The following is a 23488-nucleotide window of genomic DNA, read 5'->3' as shown; positions in this document are numbered from 1 at the left end:
TTCGTTGGCTAAGTGACAGGGCTTGACCGAGGCCAGTGGAAATGAAGTGGAGGTCACTCAAGAATGATTTGTACCCGAGAGCCAGTCTGTGAATTTATAATGGGCATGAACCTACCCAACCACTGGAGTGATTAGGTCAGCTGGCCAGAACACAACTTTTTTAAATTGAAATTGAAATTGAAGTACATTAATAATCAAAGGATTACTTGGTGAAAATGGAGCTAAGGCAGAAGGAGTTGGATGGTCTGAAAGGACCTTTTACGCAATCCATAGCCGTTACTGTAGAGCAGTAATAATGAAGCTTAGTGGGATACTTGGCCTGCTGGAGTGGAAGGAGCTGCTACGCTGGCCAGCGCCCTGGAGAGGCTTCTGGGCAGCATACCCGAGGCTCTTTTGGTTGCAAGAGAGGGAACTCACTTATAGGAGAGCAAGTAAAATGAGGAATAATTCTAAAGAACAGTCTTCCAATCCAAATGCTAGAAAGGCAGCCAGGCCTCATGGGGCTTAGAATATCAGCAGGCACTTTCTCCAACCCTCTTCCTTCCCTCCACCCCTAGTGAGAATCCCTTCTCCCTGATGCAGTGGCCTTCCTGTTCCCACCCACTGGCATGGGCCCAATTGTAACTGCTCCAAAATGGCGGCCATGACCCTTAGTCTTCCCAGCCATATTGTCTGCTCCCCACAGCTGAGCCAGTTTCTGTGTCCCAGGTACTAACATGAGCAGAGAGGGTCCGATTGGTCCAGGTTGGGTCATGGGCCTTTCCCTAATTAGGCTGAAGATGTGAGGTGTTAGGTTGTTGGAGAAAAGAACAAAATGATACTAAACAATGGGTAACTCTAGTATGCTGGTATAAATGTTCAGCTCTTCCAGACTTTATGAATAATCCAGTGTATTAGTCGTGTATGGCTATATAACAAAGTGCCTTATAATTTAGCAGTTTAGTTGGGTTATGGACATTGGGGAGGGTATGTGCTATGGTGAGTGCTGTGAAGTGTGTAAACCTGGCAATTCACAGACCTGTACCCCTGGGGCTAATAATACATTATATGTTAATAAAAATTTTTTGAAAAAAAAAAAAGAAAAATAATAATTTAACAGTTTGGGATGCTTTGGTGGCTTAGCTGGTTAAGCATCTGCCTTCAGCTCAGGTCATGATCCTGGGGTCCTAGGATCGAGTCCCACATCAGGCTCCCTGCTGAGCAGGGAGCGTGCTTCTCCCTCTGCCTGTCACTCCCCCTGCTTGTGCTGCTTGCTCTCATGCTCTCTCTCTCTCTCACTGACAAGTAAAATCTCTAAAAAAAATTTGGCAGTTTATTTTTATTTATTTTTATTTTTTAATTTTTTAAAAAATATTTTTTTAATTGGCAGAGGGAGAAACAGCTAGGGAGGGAACACAAGCAGGGGAAGTAGGAGAGGGAGAAGCAGGCTTCCCACTGAGCAGGGAGCCCCATGTGGGGTTCCATCCCAGGACCTTAGGATCATGACCTGAGCTGAAGGCAGACAGTTAGTGACTGAGCCACCCAGCCACCCCACTTTAATTTTTTTTAAGACTTTATTTATTTAATTGACGCAGAGGGAGAGGGAGAAGCAGGCTTCCCACTGAGCAAGGAGCCCCATGTAGGACTCAATCCCAGGACCCAGAGATCATGACCTGAGCTGAAGGCAGATGCTTAACTGACTAGGCCACCCAGGTGCCCCTAGTAGTTTAATTTTAATTTTAATTTATTTTTTAAGTAATCTCTACACCCAACGTTTGGCTGGACCTCACAACCCTGAGATGAAGAGTACCTGCTCTATCTCCTGAGCCAGCCAGGTACCCCCAAAATTTAGCAGTTGAAAGCAACAAGCATTTATTACACCACAGTTATGTGGGTCAGGAACCCAGGAATAGTTGAGCTGGGAGTTTCTGCCTCAGGATCTCTCAGGAAGGAGCTTGTAATCCAGCTGTGCTCTGGGGTTGCAGTAAACTGAGGTGGGGGCGGGGTGGGTGATGTGCTTGCACAATGGGCAAAAAGCCTCAGGGCCCCTCTGACTGCTGGCTAGAGACCTCAGTTCCTGGCCACACGGGTCTCTCCACAGACTGTCCTAGGATGGGGCAGCTGGCTTCCCTCAGAGTGAGTGAGCAGAGACAGCACCTCCGAGGGAACCTGCAGCCTTTATAACCTACCCTCAGATGTGGTAAACAGTCGCTTCCACCCTGTTCTGTTAGTCACAGACCACCCCTGGTACTGCGTGGGAGAGGGGTACACAAAGGTGAGACTGCGAAGTGGTAAGGCTCCTTGGGAGTCATCTTGATTAGTCACACTCAGGACTTACCGTACTCTGTCAGACATGTATTTGGTGCCTACTTGTATGCCGGGTGTGAGGATTTCAGAGCTATGTGATGGTTCTGTCCTTGAGGAGCTCCCTGTCTAGTGTGGGGAAGCCTTACAAAACACATCACCATGTGTCCCCTGAGCTTTTTTTCACTTCTGTGCAGCCGTCTTTCATACTACCACCACACTTATTCTCATAAAATTCCAATCTGTTCATAGCAATCTAAACGGCTGCTTTAAAAAGGGGTACCTCAAGTGGTACCCCTTTTTGCCTAGACAGGTGTTTGGGGGGCGGTGTTTGTTTTTGTTTTTTAAGATTTTATTTATTTATTTGAGAGAGAGAGAGCACGCGTGAAGGAGCAGTGGAAGAGGCAGAGGGAGAGGGAGAAGCAGACTCCCCACTGAGCAGGGAGTCTGATGCGGGGCTCGATCCCAGGACCCAGAGATCATGACCTGAGTCGAAGGCAGATGCTTAACTGACTGGTCCACCCAGGTGCCCCTGCTTGTTTTTTGTTTTTTATTTTTAAAGATTTTATTTATTTGGCAGACAGAGATCACAAGTAGGCAGAGGCAGGCAGAGAGAGAGGAGGAAGCAGGCTCCCCGTTGAGCAGAGAGCCCGATGCGGGGCTCGATCCCAGGACCCTGAGATCATGACCTGAGCCGAAGGCAGAGGCTTTAATCCACTGAACCACCCAGGCGCCCCCATGCTTTTTTTTTTTTTTTAATTTTAATCACCACCACAGGAGCAAATACATTTTTTTTTTCATTTTTTTACTTAAGCGTAGACAAAATACCATCTGATTTCACTTATGTGTGGAATCTAAAAAATAAAACAAATGAATAAACAAACAAAAAGCAGAAACAGAACCATAAATACAGAGAACAAACCAGTGGTTGCAGAGGGGAGGAGAATGGAGGGATGGGCAAGAAGAGTGGGAGATTCCAGCTTCCAGTTATGGAAAGACTTAGTCACAGAGATGAAAGGAACAGCATAAGGAATATAGTCAATGGCATTGTAGTAATAATTATAATATATGGTGTGGTGACAGATGGCAGCTACACTTGTGGTGAGCACAGCATAACCTAGAGGGTTGTTGAATCACTGTGTTGTACACCTAAAATTAAAGTAGCGTTGTGTGTCAACTATATTGCAATAAAAATAATTATAAAATTTTTTTAAAAATTTAGTCACCACCACAGTAAGAAATACATATATACATAAATAAATATATATATTTAATTGAAGTGTAGTTGACATATGGTATTGTATTAATTTCAGGTATACAACACAATGATTCAACATTGATAAACATTATGAAGTGATCACCAGGATACATCTCACTACCATCTGTCAGAGAAAGTTGTTACATATTTTTAACTATATTCCTATGCTGTACATTGTGTCCTCCTGTCTTACTTATTTTATATCACAAACCAGCACATGCATATATAGACACGTTTATAATGAAAACAAATTTCACAAAAAAGTTGACAGTACTTTACTTCCTGTGATATGTTCAGATATTTTCTATTCTAGGCTCTTTCGTTTTTTATGAAAGCTGGTCACAATTTCATGAATTTTATAACCTATTGAATTGTGACCTATAGTGTGAAAAGCAGCAGTCTAAAGAATCACCCAGACTCCCTGCCATGAGCTGTGAAGCCCCACATAAAGTTCCTCTGCCCAGAGCTCTCTCCTCTCTTTCTCCACACCATTTAGAGAACTCTTAGGCATTCTTTAAAACCTGGCATTAAAGTGTCTCCTCTTCCCCTCTCTTCTGGCATAGAATTGTGAGGCTCTCAGAGCATTTCACTTGGTGACTATCCTTCCTGCCTTCCAGCCTGCTCTGGGGCCAGCTCCCCAAGTCCACAATGCATTTTCATAAAGGCTCTCCAAATATGTTTACCAAGACATGGAGCAAATTAGCATCACGCAAATGGCAGTGCTGCAAACAAGCAGGCGGGCAGCGGGCAGGTGGGGGGTGTCGCACGCAGGTTTCCTGTTGCTGGAGCCACGTGCTGCAGAAACAAGATCCCTCCCCTGCGGGCCACTGTCTCGCCTGGTGCATGCAGCTCAGGTACATTTCGCACTAGAACTTGCCACCCGGGTTCTTTGCTGCCATTCATTTTAGCTTTTCTGGGGTTTTCTTGTTTCGGGTTTTGGTTTTGGTTTTTTTTTTCCTACTTTTTTCGTTTGTTTGTGTTGATGGAGAGAGCCTAGTGAGAAACGGAGCTTCGGGCAGCACAGATAGAAAGGTCTCTGCACCCGCCCCAGAGAGGGGGTGGTTCCTTTCTGAAGTGGTATGGAAGGAGGGTTTTGAGGTTTTTGAATATTTGCTGCTAAGTATCTAAGAAAGAGATTTGTTTGCCCACATTTGCACTATCTTGGCAGGCTAGCAACCTGACAAAATATTTTCTGGTTTTTTTGCCTCTGTGGTTTTTATTTTTGAGGGCGAGAAGAATTGACACCTTGGTTCAGTGGTGCTGAAATACAATGGCTGTTTCCTTTTAACTTAAGGGTTGATGCTAATACGATTCCTAGACCCAGCCTCTTGGGAGTTGCTGATAGGCTATGCTGTGAGCCATAACCAGAAAAGGGGGAAAAAAAAAGGCAATTAAATTATTCCTTCTCCAGTATTCTCATTTCTGCATTTGTCAACGGCTGTGTAACTGCCCAAGGATATCTTGACTTGGTTCTGGTGTGTGCATATTTGGGGGAGGGAAAGTAGGGGTGAAGACAGACTGTAAACAGATAATTACTGTGGAATATGGTAAATAGTATGATAGAGGTATGTACTGCATGCATAGGGAAAGGGGGCATTTATTCCCTTCAAGCAGCATTTTTCAAATGAGGGTCACCTCCATTAGTGGATCATGAAATCCATTTACAAGGTGGCTTAACAGCCCTTCTAAAAGTGAGATAGAATAGACTGAAAGTTTGCCCCTTGAACAACATGGGGGTTAGAGGCCCCAACTCCCCCACAACCTCCACTGCTTAGTCAAAAATCCATGCATAACTTGACTCCCCCAAAACTTGGCTACTCATAGTCTACTGTTGACTGGAAGCCTTCCATAACATAGAGTTGATCAACACATACTTGGTATGTCATATGTATTATATGTTGTATTCTTTTCCCTTTTTTTTTTTAAAGGTTTTATTTATTTGACAGAGATCACAAGTAGGCAGAGAGAGAGAGGAGGAAGCAGGTCCCCTGCTGAGCAGAGAGCGCAATGTGGGGCTTGATCCCAGGTCTCTGGGATCATGACCTGAGCCGAAGACAGAGGCTTTAACCCACTGAGCCACCCAGGCGCCCCTTCTTTTCCCTTTTTAAAGATTTTATTTATTTGAGAGAGAGAGAGAGAGCAAAGGAGCAGTGGAAGGGGCAGAGGGAGAGGGAGAAGCAGACTCCCTGCTGAGCGGGAGTCCCACATGGGGCTCAGTCCCAGGACCCTGAAATCATAACCTGAGCCTAAGGTAGACGCTTAACTGACTGAGCCACCCAGGCGCCCATATGCTGTATTCATACAATAAAGTAAGCTAGGGAAAAGAAAATATTATTAAGAAATTCATAAGGGGGGCGCCTGGGTGGCTCAGTGGGTTAAAGCCTCTGCTTTTGGCTCAGGTCATGATCCCAGGGTCCTGGGATCAAGCCCCGCATCGGGCTCTCTGCTCAGCAGGGAGCCTGCTTCCTCCTCTCTCTCTGCCTGCCTCTCTGCCTACTTGTGATCTCTGTCTGTCAAATAAATAAATAAAATCTTAAAAAAAAAAAAAGAAATTCATAAGGAAGAGAAAATACATTAACAGGGCTGTGTTATAAGAAAATCTGCATATAGGAGACCCACACACTTTGAACCCATGTTTTTCAGTGGTCAAGGGCATCTCAAGTTGCAACCTCCATAGTAAGTTTTTAGATACTGTTTTCCAAAACCTTTGTTTTAATTAGATATTTATTGCATGGTAATGTGGAGTCTATTTCTTGAGAGTGAGTGAGTCTCAGACAAAGATGTCTGAAAGCCACTTGTAGGGGATAGAAGAAGGCACCCCAGAGGAAGTGGCATTTGAGCTGGGTTTTGGAGAATGGTGGACTTGCCCCAGAGGAGGAAGGGCATTCCAGGCAGGAGGGGAAAGCGTATTGCTCACAGTGGGCAAATTTATTCAGGAACAGGCTGTCCTCCATGATTGTACTGCAGGGTACTGGGAGAAGAGCGGCTAGAGGTGCTCCTGGGGGGCAAGTGGAGTAATTCATGGACCACTTGAAAATATAAATGTTGGCACCTCATCTCTCCCCAGAACTTCCAAGTGTCCAGGCCTTGGGAATCTATATTTTGGATAAGCTTCCCTGGGCAGTGCGGTGCTAACGAAGGTGTGACATAACCAGCTGGGTTTGCGAAAGGTGTTTTTTGCAGTAATTTAGATACAAGATTAAATGGGGAGGCCAAGCAAGGGAGAGATGAGGACCTGAAGTGAGGTGGAGACAAGAGACTGGATTTGAGGGAGATGTTGGAGGTGGGTTGCATGGACTAAGGGAAATAAGAGAATAAGAAGGAATCATAGACAATCCTAAAATATTTGGGGTTGGTCTGTGAACACAGAGACTAGAGGGAAGACCAAATTCAGAAGGGGAGAGGATGACTTGAGTTTGGGGTTTTGCCCTAGGACAGGGCAAGAATAACCCATCAAGCTTTCACCATGCCCCACACCATCTAAACCTCCAGAGCATACGTGTCCTTTGCCTAGACTACCCATCTCTGATCCTAATTGCCTTAGACCTGACTCCAGGTCATCTAACTCACAAGAGATTGATTCATACACCCACCTTCTAGTTGACTGGTATGATTTACAGTGAGGGGAGATATAAACTTTGTGAGGTACAAGAGTACTTACCTCTTTGCATAGGGTGTCACCTTTATGGTCTCAGAGTACCTGGGAATGGAGGCAGTCATTAAAAGACGTAGGTGGGGGGCGCCCGGGTGGCTCAGTTGGTTAAGTGGCTGCCTTCAGCTCGGGTCATGATTCCAGGGTCCTGGGATCGAGTCCCACATCGGGCTCCCTGCTCAGCAGAGAGCCTGCTTCTCTCTCTCCCCCTCTCCCTGTCACTCTGCTTACTTGTGCTCTCTCTCTAGCTCTCTGTCAAATAAATAAAATATATTAAAAAAAAAAAAAAGACGTAGGTGGGAGGGAATTGTATGGTCTGAGGGGTGTCGTATGGGGCTGTAAAAATGCCTGATTAACTTTCCTCAACTCAAATAAGAATGTGGCTCTTCAGTGATCAAAGTACTCGCAGAAGTTACAGTTTCTATTCTGCCTTGGGCGCGGTGGGGAAGGAGTGCTCTGTTTTGGACAGGTTAGGCATTCTGCCAGAGCACCAGAGGGGCTGGGTGGGGACTTGGCAAGTGACACATCCCAGCCATGCCTTCCAGTTGCGCTGGCATGTGGTATCTTTTTTTTTTTTTTAAAGATTTTATTTATTTATTTGTTAGAGAGGGAGAGAGAGAGCACAGCAGAGGGAGTGGCAGGCAGAGCAGGCAGAGGGAGAAGCAGGCTCCCCAGTGAGCAGGGAGCCCTATGCAAGACTCTATCCCAGGACTGGGATCATAACCTGAGCTGAGGGCAGGTGCTTAACTGACTGAGCCACCCAGGCATCCCAGGCATGTGGTGTCTGAACCTGATGACTGCCCTCCCCCCTTATACTCTGTGGGGAAGCAGGCTAGATGTGTAAGACAGTAAGGCCAGTGGGAGTGCTGACTGCATTTTTTTTTTTTTTTTTTTTTTTTTTGCAGTTCTGTTATACTCCTTATCCTTGTACTAGAAGCTTGTGGGAGTTCAGACTTTTAAAAATCTGTCAAGGAAAATAACCAGCTTGAAATATGTCATGACAAGAATAGCCTTAGTCTCTACAAAGATGATTTAAGGTGTTTATATTCGTGTATCAAATAACGTAGGCAAGGTTTTGAAAACAGTTGTAATGACTCCAATAAATTGCGTGTTTACCATTGCTTTGAAAACAATTACTTCTAATGATAGTATTAACAGTGACAACACTAAGGGTAACTATTATTGAATATTTACTATATATCCGGTTCTAAAGCAAGGATTTTGTCATACTAACGTCATTTAACTCTCCACCAACCTGAGATACAGGTATTGTTACCTTCGTGTTACAGATAAGGAAACAGAGGTGAGAGAAGTTTAAAAAATTAGACAAAGAGACCACAGGGCTAAAATCCGGAAATGACAGCTTTAACTGGCGCGCGCGCGCGAGAGAGAGAGAGAGAGAGAGAGAGAGAGAGAGAGAGAGAGAGAAGGAGAGGGAGGTGGGGGGAAGGGGAGGAAGAACTCTAAACCATTAGCCTCTTCTGCCTGTGATCCATTGGGCAATGGTTTTATGTGGTTCCAGGAGACTTACTGCACTCCCTTAATATACAGGTCTCTAGATACAGTTTGATTTCTTGTGTTCTTATGCTTCTTGCAGACTGGGCTGGTTTTCTTTTATCCCACAGGTACTGATGGTGAGCTAACTATACAGAGTACTCTGGTAGGCCCTTAGAGAATAGAAAGCCCTTATGGAGCTCCCTATCTGGGAGGGAACATAAGAGAGAGATAATTAGGTTGAATCATATGAGCTTGCAATTGGGAAATTACAAGGGACATACTAAAATAAATTACTGATGCATAACTAAAATAAGACAATATAATATTAGCTAAATACTGTGACCTTTCCTGTTTCAGGTAGCTTGCTAAATATTTTGCATGCACTAGTTCCTGAATCCTTAAAATAACTCTCAGACGTGATTATAATTACCCGTTTTATAGATGAGGAAGTTGAGGCTCTGAAGGGTGAAGTGAGTTGCCCAAAGCCACACACCTGGTTGTGACAAAGGTGGGATCTGAACCCAGGTCAGCCTGAATACAGAGCTAGTGCACTTAAGCCCCAGAATATAAGTACCTCTAGAGGTACAAATAAAAGTATATACCTTTTTATGCACATTGGCAATTTTTCCATTTTTACTTCACACACACTATATAGAGCATTTACTAACTCATCTGGTATATTTTGGCATTTCTGTGATGGGGGCACATCTGATCATGCGCATCACCACTTAATCTCAGCATCTGCTTTCTTCCCCTTCTGCTCTTCTGAGAATGGCCCACCAACCAAGGGGAACATATGGAGGGAAAAGACAAAAAACAGATATATTTCAACTTGTGTTTTGTGGACATTGGGCCTGTTTATTTGGATGCCCAAACACATGCTAGAACATTTCAATTATAATTTAATTACTTCCTTTTTTTTTCTTCTGTATCCACTTGTCCTTCTTTCTTTCTAAGTCACACATGCAGATGGGAATCATAGGAATGACCATTTCAGTTGTACATAATTACAGGAAATACTATTAAAGTTATTTGTGTACAATCAAGCCATTTTAAGAAGTTTCCTCTTAAAAAGTTTCCTTTTTTTTCCTTAAAAAGTTTCCTGATATCACATTCAGATACCAAAATCTTGTTTATATAAACCATAATTTAAAATTTTATGTACAAAGGCATATCCCTTATTTAAAATGTTAGGTTTTTTTTTTTTTAATCACATGGGAAAAAATAAAGATGCTTTTGTTTTGTTATAGTATTAAGTGATATTAGTTTTGGTGGTGTCTGGTGAATCTGAGATTCTCCCCACTGCTGTCCCAGGATTTTGTAACACCCCCCAAAATTTAAAAATTAGATTTGACAGCTGGCATTCTCAAACTAGGTCGTCACAAATCAGACAGTTGTCCCGTCTGCCTATGCCACAGTACTGAACTCTGTTTATATTAAAACAGGGAGGACTACTTGTTCCCTAGATCCTTTTCAGGCCTTGAAGAGGGTGACTTTTAGCATCATCCTGACTTGGGCTCCCTCACCAGCCCATATTAGACTGATGGCCTCAGACAAATTACTGAAACCATTGGGAGCCTCAGCTGCAAAGTCAGGTTGATTAAACCTTATTCTACAGGTTTGTAGGAAGGTTCATCCAATAATGTATATAAGCATCTAGGTGGTTAGTAGGCATTCAGGAAATGTCAGTGCTTTTCTTCTATGTGGACATTCTTTTAAAAATCCTGCAGTGCTCTATACTCTTTATAAGTATACAAATTCAGTTTTGTTTGATCTGTTAAAGTCAAATTTGTGTGTCTTTGGGTTTGGGGTGACTTGGGAGAATAGCATTCTGAAATCCATTAATATTTCATTGGAGCTGTGGAGCAACAGCTGTATAACTTGCTTGGTGGGTACTAATTGCAATGAATAATCCATGAACTCTTTTGAAATGTGATTCTTCAAAATGGGTATTATAATTAAATTCCAGCCAATCCAAGAGCACTTTAAAACGTGTTTAAAAATTTCCCAAGCCAATTAGAAAACTGGTTGGTCCAACTGTCAAGTGTAGAGTAATATGCTAATTTATGCAGAGACTACTGTTCCAGGAAGGCCTTGGCTGAATGTGAAGCACATTTTCTGAGAAAACACCTCGATGATACTATGTGATACTAAATCACTGAATATATTTTTAAGGCATGTCCAAATACAAAGCATACATTGTGAACGACAGAGCAGCAGTTACTAGAGCAAGATATAGTTTGTTTTTTAAAAAGATTTTCTATCTTGAGTATGACAACATTGTATGCCAACACTGACATATTTATCTTGTGCAACACAGCATAGTTACAGTATCCTTATAAAAGCAAGCAAGGTGTACTACTACTGTGTTTAATTCTAAGGGGATATAGAAACTAAACAATTTCACTTGAATAATTTAAATCTAGCGATAACTTGATTTAAAACTCACCAAGTATCTTGGGGACATGGGTCTGAACATGCTGTTTATCAGCAGGACCCCCACTGCTATATGTATTACAAACTAATTTAAAATAATTTTAGAACATTTTTGGAGCTTACATATGTAGTTTTTTTTTTTTTTTAAGATTTTATTTATTTGACAGAGAGAGATCACAAGTGGGCGGAGAGGCAAGCAGAGAGAGAGAGAGAGAGGAGGAAGCAGGCTCCCTGCAGAGCAGAGAGCCGGATGCGGGACTCGATCCGAGGACCCTGAGATCATGACCTGAGCTGAAGGCAGAGACTTAACCACTGAGCCACCCAGGTGCCCCACATATGTAGTTTTTAAAAATCTAAGTCACATTCCTATACAATTCATCTTTTACCTGCCCTTGATGTTTATTTAAAAGATAACAAGACCCCCACTGTATTTTCCTTGGCATTTACAGGAAAAGTAAATACAATTAACCTAGACACAAAGATACCCCTCCCAATCCACCCTATCATAATTAACGTTTACATAAACACTTTGAGGGCTGGATGGTTTATGGAGAGATCTCAACAATTTGAGATTTGTGATTCAGAATGGGTAGTAACTATATACTTGCACCAAAGAGTGTTATAAGATTGAGTAGCTCCGTTTTTAAGACTGGGGATCATGTAATGAAAATTCCACAAATTTAAAATATTGGTGGTGATAAAGGATATCCAGTAAAGAGAAGGCAATAGGAATTGGATGTTTCCAGTGACTTAATCAGCTCCTCACCTTCATCTTGGCCGCTAAAGTTATGTTTTCTTTTCTTTTCTTTTTCTTTTCTTTTCTTTTTAATGCTGACTTACAGATTTCACAGATAAGGTTTCACGATTCTGGAATGAAAAGAGAGGGTGTTGCAAAGGAAAGCCTAGTACATTTAAAAGTTAGAATGAATCAGTTATTTGCCAAATAACTAAGTAAAAGTGTTGTTTTACTTTTTTCAAAAGCATATGCAAAAAGATATTTTACTGATTCTTATCAGAGTTCTAAACAAATATTTTGGTTTTGTTTTTTTTTTTAACCCCCCGCACCCCCCATCCCCCGTCGAGCTAAAACTGGAGAGAGAGAGAGAGTGTTGTGTGTGTGTGTGTGTGTGTGTGTGTGTGTGTGCAGGGCGCCTGCAGAGAATAGCACGCATCTTGTAGATCTTTAAAAAAAAAAAAAAAAAAAGCCAAATAAACCTGTTTCTTGAATAAACCAATACATTTCTGAAGTTAAAAAGAATCCCGAAGGAAACAGGAATTGACAGCTTGGGAGCTTGATTTAAAAAAAAAAAAAAAATTTTTTTTTAAATTAAAAAAACCCTAATCTCCACATTTTTTGCTAGGCGAGAACCGAAGTTTGGAGGTAGACGAGCAGGCGAGCGGTTTGCCCGGGCGCAGAGCATGAAGGCCGGGCGGGCGCGGGGAGCGGGCGCCCGCCGCCCGGCGCGGGGGTGAGCGAGAGAGAGAGCGGAGCGCGTGTGGCCGGCCGCCGCTCGGCCGGGAGCCTCCCGCGCCCGCGCCCCGCGCCCCGCCCCGCCGCCGCCGCCGCCGCCGCCGCCCCTGGTGCGATGGCGCAGAAACCCCGTTGACAAGGCACTGCTTTTTCATGACGGTGAGTTTCCCTTTGAGTGTATTATAATTTTGTGATAAAAATTTCAAGGAGAAAAAAAAAACACACACAACCTCCTTCCTCTGCCTCTTTCCTTCGGGGAGGGGAAAAGCGAGGGAGGGGGGGCTGGAGATCTATCTCCAGACAGACAGAAAAGAAAGAGGAGCAAATTAAACACCGAGTTGCCAAAACCAGGATATTAGGTTTCAGCCCAGAGAGCTATTGGCTAAGGCTGTGTTTTTTTTTGGGGGGGGGGGTGGTTTGTGGGTGGGTGATGGTGGTGGTGGGTGGATGTTTAATGGACACGGAGAAAAGGGGAATCGAGTGTTTATGCCTTTCCCAGCGCCGCCCGGGCCCCGGGAAGACCAAGTTCAGTGTCTCGGGCGGGGGCGCGGGCGGGCAGGGGGCGGCGGGGCCGGGCTGGGGGCGCCTCGGCGGGGTGGGGGCCTCGGCGCCTTTTTTTTTTTTTTTTTTTCCTTTTCCGCGGATGCAAATTTCTGGAGCGGGGAGAGGGAGAGCCTGGGAAGGGGGGTGGCGTGGCGGTTGGTGGTGGGGAAGAGAGGGGAGGGAAGCCTTTTAATGACTCATTGATTGAGCCGGTTTAAAATTAGTTGTGTGCGCGAGTGTGAGTGTGTTTTCCGCCCCCCCGGAGCCGCCGGGAGCCGGGAAGGAGGGAGCGGGGCTCGGCGAGGGGAGGACGGCGCGGCGAGGCCGCGAGCAGGGGGCAGGGAGGGCCAGGAGTGACGGCGGGCGAGGAAGAAAAATAAGCTTTTCCAATCTCCTCCCCTCGGTTTTCCCCCCCTCAATTCTTTTCTCTCTCGGCAGCTTTTGGGTGTGAATCGCATTTTCCTTTCTTCTCGGCAAAATGGACCCCGTCGTCGGGAGGGGGAGGGGAGAGGGTGGGGGAGAGAGGCGGCGGCGGGGACCGGCTTTCTTCTTCATCCCGGCTTCCTCCTTCCCGCCGCTCGTGCGGGCGGCCGCGGAGAGAGCTCGGAGCAGGCCGCGCGTCTCAGCCGGGGCCCGGTCCGGTCCGGTGACCGGCGCGCGCCCGCCGCGGACGGGCCCTTCCCCGTCGCCTCGCCGCCTGGCCCCGAAGCTCCTCCGAGGACGCGCGGCCGGGCCGGACGAGCCCCCGCGCCGCGCCGAGGACCCGCGGCCCAGCCAGGGGCATTTTGCCCGGCCCGCGCGGCCGGGCCGAAGAGACGAGAGGCCGTGGCGGCACTGTTTTGGCCGAGAGCGCGTGGGCCCGACGCGGTTCGCGCCCCCCGAGTCGCCCCGAATGCGGGATCTTTGGGGGGGTGCGGCTGGAAGGCGCTAAGATGGCGCTGGGCCTGGCCCTTCGCCAGGGCTGGTGGCGCAGTTGCTCCGCGGGCGCCATCTTCCCTGGCGGCTCGGGCGGCGCCCTTCGTGGACGCTTCGCCGGCGGGAGTGCGGGGAGGTCGGGGGCAACGGGGAGCTTTCGCTCGGGGTGTGGGGGTGTGTAAATGGGGCCGAGGCCGCGTAGCTTTGGTCTTCTCAGGCCCCCAGACCCAAAAGGCGAGGCGGCCGGGTCCGGCGGCGTCTGGAGCTTTAGCGCTTGTGTTTGAGGAAAAAAGGGGGCCCGGAGTCGGGCCTTGCAGCTGGTGGGTTCCCCCTCTGAGCTCGCGTCCACCTCCGGTCAAAATTGGGGGGGGGGGCGGTGTTCTCGTCCTCTTTCCTAGGGCTTGAAACTGGACGGCTTTGTTTTCCCAGACCGGGCAGGGGGCAGGGCACGGAGGCTTTCTTTTCATCCTCTTCCAGTTAGTCTTCAAGAGTAAAGTCAAACCAGGTTACAAAATTGCAAGAAGTCGAGGACAGTGTCTGCCTTCTGGTGACACGGTTCTCTATAGGCGCCCTACCTTAGTTTTCTTTCTTTAGTTGCTTTATTATAAAACAGCCCTGGGGAGACACTGATCTAGTCAGACTGTGGGAAGGTTATGGGTTCCAGTGATTTGAAACATCTTGTTGGGTTTCATCTTAATTATTCCAAATGGTAGCGACTTAGAACAGTTCGTTAGCACTCTGATCGGAAAAATTTAACTCGCTTTGAAACTGAGACTATTTTCCCCCCTTTCCTTTCTAAAAAAAAAACAACAAACAAACAAAACCCTGCACTGTTTGTGTCTGTTCTTTGCCATGAGTATAGAAAGGCTTTTCAGTTCCCTGACTCCCTAAGTGTTTCCTTAAAACCACCCATACAAGTATTTATCTGTTCTTAGAGCTGTATGAAGAGATGTGTGTGGGTTTTAACTGTTTTCAATTGTTAGGAAAAGATTATTGGGAGGAGGAAACAAGTCCCTAAAACTGATCTCTCTAGGAGTCTACAGAGATGGAAAGTAAGTAGTTAACTTCTATTGGGTAAAAGTAACATAGTGGCACCAGTAGGTGTGTCCTTGCATATATAAACACAATGTATATAGTGGCTGTTTTAGGCATGATAATAAGATCTACAGTGTTTTGAACGCTGCTGTAAGTATGTGCCTGGTGCATTATTTAACTCCTATTTATAGCAGTCCTGCAGTACTGGTTTTATTATCTATTTATACTAGAGAAGAAACTAGTGTTCACCCAGATACACAAATTGTTCTAGGTCTTTCCATTTTAAATGGTAGAATTGCCACTGGATTCCAAAAGCCATGTTCTTGGTTCTGCACCTATGGTGTCCAAATCTGAGTTTCAGAAGCAAACTGGGGGGAGAGATTTTTAAATAAAGATTTGTAACATCACTTTTCCCCACATTATTTGTTAAGGCCAGTTGGGTTTGTGTGTGTTTGTGTTCATTTAAAACATTTCTTGTGTTAGGCAATCTCAGTTTTAAGCTGACTTTCAACTTTCCCAAGCCCCTAACTCCCAATTTTGAAATTCCGGCCCACCCAGCACCCCCTAAATCTGACGATGTAGGAGTCTGTTGTTCCAAAGCTCTCCAGGTGATTCCACTGTGACAGATGTGGATTGGGAATATCACTATACTACACTATGCTGCTGGCTCTTTTTTGAATCGGAGTGAGACTTGAAGCCCATACCGTTTTAAGTTTCAAAGTTTATTGCTCATTCTCAAGTTCATTTTTCTCTGGCTGCTGTTCATCAGATTTTTTTTAAATTTTATTTTTATTTTTATTTATTTGACAGAGAAAGATCACAAGTAGGCAGAGAGGCAGGCAAGAGAGCGAGAGGAGGAAGCAGGCTCCCTGCTGAGCAGAGAGCCCCATGTGGGGCTCAATCCCAGGACCCTGAGATCATGACCTGAGCCGAAGGCAGAGGCTTAACCCACTGAGCCACCCAGGTGCCCCTGTTCATCAGATTATTGAAACAATTTTCTTAGAGAAAGGTTTGCCTAGTCTAAGACTTTGAAATCTCAGTACATTTTCAAAAGTGTATCTCATTCTGTTGGGAAGTTATTAAGCACGCAGGCATCTAGGTCTAGCTGGGCCTTCTAGTTTAGTCTAGATAGCTGTGGAACAAGAATAGGATTGATATAGAAATTGGGAATAGGGTAGAAAAGATCCTGGGGTGGGGGGAACCTAGAGGTAAGTCCTTGGAAGAAAGGATTTTTTTTTTCAGAATTTTGAATTGTGAAGGTATCTTTCGGGACCTAGGATGGTGAAATTATTCTAAATGTGAGACTCTTTCAAGAACAGAGTATGCATATAGGACACAGAAGGTCAGGAAGAAACATCCAGAGCAGGTGATGAGTAACTGACCTGACCAAAATGAGAGAGAACGAAGTCAATGATGAAATCATTAACTTCTCTGCCGCAAGAACCATATATATTTTGTGTTTTCCTTTATTTTCAAATCCCTGTTGTGTTTAGTAATTGCTAGGGGGAATGGTTAAAAACTTTGATTTTTGATGCAGATGACAAAATTATATTATCTTTGCATACGTCTTCATTTTTCTTTCCTTCCACATTTGAAAATTCTTATCAGGAACACCTGTTGAATACCTGTGTGCAGTCCGAGTCCAGTCCAGATCAATAGGAGGGTGGAGGTCGAGGCTTTGACTGTCCTGTGTGCTTTTTCTCCCATCGTGTCTCGTGGTAAATGCCAGAGTAATCATATTGTTTAACTAAAATCCAGTGAAGCTTGAAAGGAGGGGAAATCTAAAATAAACCTGCTTAGACAGGAGGCATAGCGTCTTTATTTTAAAGTAGCCTTTATTGGGGGTGCCTGGCTGCCTCAGTCAGTAGACCTCAGTCATCAAGACCATCTTGTCTTGGGGTCGTGAGTCTAAACCCCTCATTGGGTATAGAGGTTACTTTAAAAATAATAATTAATTTATAAAAAATAAAATAGCCTTTGGTGGAATTCAAGACAGGTGAGATCTCTGCCTTCATGGAATTTATGGTGTAGTGGAGAAGACAGGAAATAAGTTAAATACTGATAATCAAGATAATTACAGATTAAGAAACTTGTAAAAAGTTAATAAGTTGGTGGTAGATCTAAAAGAGTGTGGTATGGGGAATGGATGTCTTGGCTAGTGAGAGTCAAGACGCATCCCTTTGAAGAGGTATTATTTGAACTGAGGCTTGAAGCTTGAGCCTGTGCTAGCCGCAAGAAGCCGGGGAGACAGTGCTAGCCTGTGAACCAATGCAAAGACCTGGAAGGCCCAAAAGGGCGTGGGTGTCAGAACAGAGAGAGGCAAGAGGAGAATGGAATGAAATGGAAATTGAGAGCGCCTCTGGGGCTTCCTGTATGAAGCTGTACAAGGAGTTTGGAGTTTTATGTTACTCAAAATGACAAACTATTGAAGGACTTTCATTAGGGCCTCGATGTTTTTGTTTTCAACGGTCACTGCCCCTCTGTGGAGCAAGGAAGGAAGTCAGGGGAGTTAGGAGGCTGTTGCAGTGGCCAGCTCAAAATTGATGGTACCTTGGGCAAATACAGTGGCAGTGGGGATGGAGCAAAGTGGATGGCCGGTTCCAGAATCAGAAGTATTTACTTAATGGGTTGGCTGTGGAGAGAGGAGGAATCAAGGAAGCCTTCAGGGTTCTAGCCTAAGCCTTGGTGGCTGACGGTGCCATGTGCTGGTGGAGAAGACTGGAGGTACAGGCAGGGACGGGTGGGTAATAAGAGCTCCATGTGGAGCCTGATATGTTTTTGAGATACTTGCAAGGCATCCAAATGGGATGTCAGGTAGGCAGTGGATATTCAAATTTGACTGATAGGAGTAGACTTAAATTGTGGGAGTCACTAGTGGTACAGATGGCATGTCATAGAACTGGTTGAGATCGTTTGTGATCTGGGAAGCCTTAACATCAAACCATAAAACACATCCAGTGGCTCAAGGTTGGACAAAAGAGACGGAGAAGTTTTAGCTGTGAATGTGAAAGAGTGCATTATTCTTTTCAAGAAAGAAGGAATGGGCTCTGCCAAATGCTGCTAAGAACAGTGAGGATGAAGAAGTGACCACTAGGATTTGGCAACATGGAGGTGGCTGTTTGACAAGTAGTTTCTGTAGCATATGGGGTTGGAAGCCAAATTGGAATACACTGAGAATGGGATGAGGTGAGGCGAATGGAGCCCACTTGTTGGGGGAAGTCTCTCGGTAAGGTGAGAAGAGTGACAGCACAGCAGAGGCTGGAGAGGGAGGTGGGGGTCAAAGATGTGCTTTTTTTTAAAATCATGGGGAATAGAAGAGCGTTTTTAAATAGACTAATGGGGGGGTGGGGCTCCTGGGTGGCTCAATTGGTTGAGGGGTTGCCTTCAGCTCAGGTCATGATTCTGGGGTCCTGGGTTGAGTCCCGCATTGAGCTCCCTGCTCAGCAAAGAGCCTGCTTCTCTCTCTCCCTGTGCCTGCTGTTCTGCTTACTTGTGCTTTCTCTCTCTCTCTCTCTGTCAAATAAATAAATAAAATCTTTAATTAATAAATAAATAAATAGACTAATGGGAATATCTAATAGGGAGGGAGAGACTATAACAGAGAAGAGAGATAATACTACCAAAGGTGCAGAATTCTTGAGAAGGTGAGAAGCTATTCAGAACACAAGAAGAAGGTTTGCCCTTTGTGGGAGCAAGACAGCTTGAGCAGGAGAGAAGGCAGAGAACACGAGCACAGTGCAAGGACGTGTATGAATTGAGGGTAGAAGACAGGGCTTTCAGTCCTGTGTTCTCAGTGAAGTCTCAGGCATGGCCAGCAGTTAAGGAAGGAGGGATGGGGATGGTTTCAGGTTAGAAGGACTCCTCGCCTTGGACAGCAGAACTGTGAAGTCAGTCACTGGGAAACAAGGTAGGACTGTTGCTCACAGGACTGTCTGGCTGTGAGTCCAGGCTCTCGAGTCTGAATTCGAAACCAGTCCATCCAGGTAGTTGAGTGGTTTACTCCAGTGACATCCACCTGTTACAAGGGAAGCCAAGAGCAGGCAGGGGATTGGTTTGACCAGAATTGGAATCCCTCCTACCCCGTCAACCCCGGTGTGACAGGAGAGAAGATAGGGACCCGAAGGTGGTTGCAGGTGACTTTTAATTGCAGAGCAATTAAAATGAGGAACCTTGGAGTGTTTGCTGGGTAGGAAATGAAGAGAATGGGGGTGGGGACCATGAGGGTAAACCATGAAGATCAGTCTTGGTTAATAAAAAAAAGTGAGTTAATGTCAAGGTGAGCTGCTGAAAAATCCTGGAGTCAGGTAGTGGGCTGCAGCCACTCCGCAGGGTGAATGGACAGAAGGCCCCCGAGCCATACACGTAAAGGTGGAACCACATGTATTTTACCACAATAAAAATGAGTTAGCATCGAAACATTTTGTGGCAGGTACAGATGTTATTTGCACACTGCCTTGGACTCTTTGCAGAGTACTGTATTTTCTGTAGAAGAAAGTAGCTTTAAAATCGAATCTCAAATTCCTGGGGCTAGGGAGAGCATTGCCACTTATCATGGTCCCAATCTTGTGTGTGCAGAACAGTCACCTAGAGATTCTGGAGTGGGACCACGAAAAAAACCTTATATTTTTTCTTTACCTTTTAAGTGACTTGTTCTGACCCTTCAGCATAGCATTTAAAACAAGCCAAGCACTCAATAAACATTTGCTGACTAGTTTGACAACCCAGGTAGAGTAAAATGATAGGAACCAAAGGGAAAGCTTTTCCAGATAGGTTGAGATCTACAGTGCCTTATACATTCTGATCTCTATGGCTGATTTAAAAAAAAAAAAATCACAGGCAAGGAGGGAGAAAATAAGTAGTGGGGAAATGATTTTTTAAGATTTTTGTTTGTTTTGAGAGAGAGAGAGAGAGAGCATACACCTATGCAACAAGGGCAAGGAAGGGGGAAGGAATCTCAAGCAGATGAGTTCAGAGCCAGAACCTGACTTGGAGCTGGATTTCATGACCCTGAGATCATAACCTGAGCCAGAAACAAGAGTCAGACACTTAACCGACTGAGCCACCCAGGCGCCCCATGGAAAATCATTTTTTAAAGATTCAAACAATACCAAGTGGAAGTGTGTAGCACTCCCCTCAACCTCCATGTCTGCATTCTTTCCTCTGAGTGATGTCATTGACCTTTTCATAAGGTCCCCTGTTCCCCAGCTCGCCTAAGGAGTAACAGTAAAGTGAAATTAGAGAAAAGGAGAACAGGGTAGATGATGGGACTCAAAATAGATGTCTGTGGTCTCCACTGAGAAGAGAGCAAGGTCATTTGTCAGGGGCAGAGGCAAAAGGCTTTGAGTTTAAGGAGAGAGGAGGAAATTTGTGGAATGTATCAGATGTCGGGGGAAATGGACAAAAGAAATGGTACTTGGCTGTTAGGAGGCAGCATGAATTAAGTAACATACCAGATCCATCTGCAGGGCAAGATTCCGTGGTCCATAATGCTCTAGAGTAGAAATGGAAAATACAGTAAGTCAGAGGGATGGCAGAGAGGGAGGGTTTGTTAAATCAGTGTGGGAAAGTGGGAGTGCTGACAGAAAAAGAATGGGATGTGGACTTTAAAGGAAGGCCCTACAATGGAATAGTATGTGGTACCTCCTGGGACTGCCCAGGCTGTGGCTCTGCTGGGGATGGCTTGCCCCTCTGTAGTGCAGTTCAGGAGAGCTCAAGGGTGGGTCCACATGTTGTATGGAAAGTGGAAGAGGTCTGTGGGAGAAACAGCTGGGGGCTTTGATCTCACTCTCTCTCTCTCTTTTTTCTTTTCCTTACCTCCTTTGTGCTTGCACTCAGGAAGAGATCCTGGGTCCTCACTGTACCAGATTAAATCCAGTTTCCCCTTCCCCTTAATGCTCATTGACTTTATCTGGTTGTGACTTAATGATAAATTTCTTCTTAATAAAGTTGTAAAGTTGAACATTTTCTGGTTTTGTGGGTTCTTTGGCTGCCTTGCAAACGCATTAATCACTTATATTACCTGAAATAAAAACCCTGAATGTGAGAATGTGAGGGAATGAGAGGCATGAAAAAGTGTTGTCTTTTTAGAAAAGACTTATTTCGGGGCGCCTGGGTGGCTCAGTTGTTAGGTGTCTGCCTTCAGCTCAGGTCACGATCCCAGCATCCTGGGATCGAGTCCCACATCAGGCTCCCTGCTCAGCGGGGAGCCTGCTTCTCCCATCCTCTCCCTCTGCCACTCCCCCTGCTTGTGCTCTCTCTCCTGCTTCCTCTTACTCTCAAATAAATAAATAAAATCTTTAAAAAAAAGAAAGAAAGAAAAGACTTATCTCAGTTCAGCCAAAATCCAAGATGCTTCCTTGCATCATCAGAAATTATGTTTTATCTCCTGATCCATAATTGAAACATTTTCACAAGGAAGAAAATGGAGGGAAAGAGAAATAATATTTGTTAGACCTTAACATTACTTCAGGCCCTAATGGGTGTTTAATATCATTAAATTTTTACAGTAACTCTAGAGGTGGGTTTTGTCTCTATTTTATAGATAATAAAACTGAGGTTTACAAAGGATAAATAACTTACCCAAGGTTGCTTTACTAAGGGTCAGAGCTAGGATTTGAATATAAACCGTAGATCCGTGCAGCATACATTTTGCCATTGGTATCAAGCCTGTGTATAAATTTAATCTACAGATGGCTGCCTGCTAAACATTTTAATATCTTAAAATTGGATGACTGTTATGTCAGTAGGAGGAATAAGGAAAAGGAGTGTTTTTATCGATAAATAAAATTATAATAAAAAAAACAAAAAAAAACTTCTGGTAATAGTTAAATTCTAGGTCGAAGCAGTCATTCTGCTTCTTCTGCAGATTATTCAGTTTTTATTTGCATAGTGTGGTGAGTCAAACATGGGGACCATTTTAGCTCTATATTTGGTAGCAATCAGAGATTATGAATCATATCTTTCACTTAAAAAAAATCCTAATCAGAAAAGAGAACACTTAGGACCTTAATTAAAGATGATACAGTGCAGCTCAAGTTGTTCCCTTCTTGGAATGTCAATGTAAGCACAGTAATTAGAAGTACAGATTTGGGGGAGAAAGTATTTAAAACGCTCAAAGTGTGATTCACTTTAAGGAAATGTTCTTTTAAAGAGGCCATACTGTAGATTGAGTGTAAGGCACATTTACTAAGTGGGGCCAGTAAGATCACATGTCAAAAGTAATTTTTTTTTTCTTTTTGACTGTGCAAGAAAGCTTAGCCCTGAGAGGCCGCAGGAGTGAAAAGATCATGTAACATTCTCACTGTAGATTGGAGTTCATCAGGGCTGACCTGCAGCTTTTGAGGCTCACACCGCTCACCCAGCAGTTTGTGGTAGTGTGTGAGCTCTTCATGCAAGGCTGCAAGCAGTGACTAGAATTTTCCTCCTTGCCCAATGAGAACCAACGTTGTAGCACTACGTATTAGTGGGAAGCCTCAGTTGGGGAGATGAAGAATTTCAAAATCTTGTGGTAAGTGTAATATCAGAGAGAATTTCAAAGTTTGTTGTGTGGACTGTAAATATTTTGACTATAAGGAGTAAGAAGACTGCTATTTTATGTATCAGAGTCAACCATCCTTCAAGTTGCTTGCAGGGGCGCCTGGGTGGCTCAGTTGGTTAAGCATCTGCCTTCCGCTCAGGTTATGATCCCAGGGTCCTGGAATCCAGTTCCGCTTCACTGGGCTCCCTGCTCCACAGGGGGCCTGCTTCTCCCTCTCCCTCTGCCTGCTGCTCCCCTGCTTGTGCACGCTCTCTCTCTGTCAAATAAATAAAATCTTTTTTTTTTTTTTTAAGATTTTAATTATTTATTTGACAGAGAAAGAGACCACAAGTAGGCAGGGAGGCAGGCAGAGAGAGACTGGGGGAAGCAGACTCCCCACCGAGCAGAGAGCCCCATGCGGGGCTTGATCCCAGGACCCTGAGATCATGACCTGAGCTGAAGGCAGAGGCTTAACCCACTGAGCCACCCAGGTTCCCCTAAATAAATAAAATCTTTAAAAAAAAAAAGTTGCTTGCAATATATTTCAGATAGGACTCCTGTTTTTAAAAGATAAATCAGCTTGGGGCACCTGGGTGGCTCAGTGGGTTGAGGCCTCTGCCTTCGGCTTGGGTCATGATCCCACGTCCTGGGATCGAGCCCCGCATTGGGCTCTCTGCTCAGTGGGGAGCCTGCTTCCCTTCCTCTCTCTCTGTCTGCCTCTCTGCTTACTTGTGATCTCTGTCAAATAAATAAAAATCTTAAAAAAATAATAAAACAAAAGATAAATCAGCTTATCTTTTTCCTGGTTGAATTTTTGTTTTAGAATTGTTTAGCGCTCCTAGGAAATTTTTTACTGTTAGGGCCACTCCCATCAGCGTATTT

General features: G+C 44.6%; 2 protein-coding genes across 3 annotated transcripts in view; both read left to right on the top strand.

Moving 5' to 3' along the window:
* Nucleotides 1-23488, top strand: part of BICRAL (BICRA like chromatin remodeling complex associated protein) — a 102063-nt gene that overhangs the window by 9249 nt on the left and 69326 nt on the right. Inside the window, exon 3 of one of the 2 annotated variants that reach the window (XM_047732826.1) lies at nucleotides 12488-12756. The gene's annotated coding sequence lies outside the window, so the exon portion shown is untranslated. Of the gene's footprint in view, nucleotides 1-12487; nucleotides 12757-21460; nucleotides 22598-23488 lie in introns of those variants that run through there. The other variant, XM_047732829.1, reaches the window with a different exon arrangement.
* Nucleotides 13252-14218, top strand: LOC125102117 (protein argonaute 14-like). The gene has a single exon (XM_047732842.1). The coding sequence runs from the start codon at nucleotides 13619-13621 to the stop codon at nucleotides 14069-14071; it is 453 nt and encodes a 150-aa protein (XP_047588798.1). The 5' UTR covers nucleotides 13252-13618; the 3' UTR covers nucleotides 14072-14218.

Source organism: Lutra lutra, chromosome 6 (genome assembly GCF_902655055.1).
Source record: "Lutra lutra chromosome 6, mLutLut1.2, whole genome shotgun sequence".
Classification (NCBI taxonomy): domain Eukaryota; kingdom Metazoa; phylum Chordata; class Mammalia; order Carnivora; family Mustelidae; genus Lutra; species Lutra lutra.
Note: the sequence above shows the minus strand (reverse complement) of the source record. Positions and strands in the feature narration are given on the sequence as shown.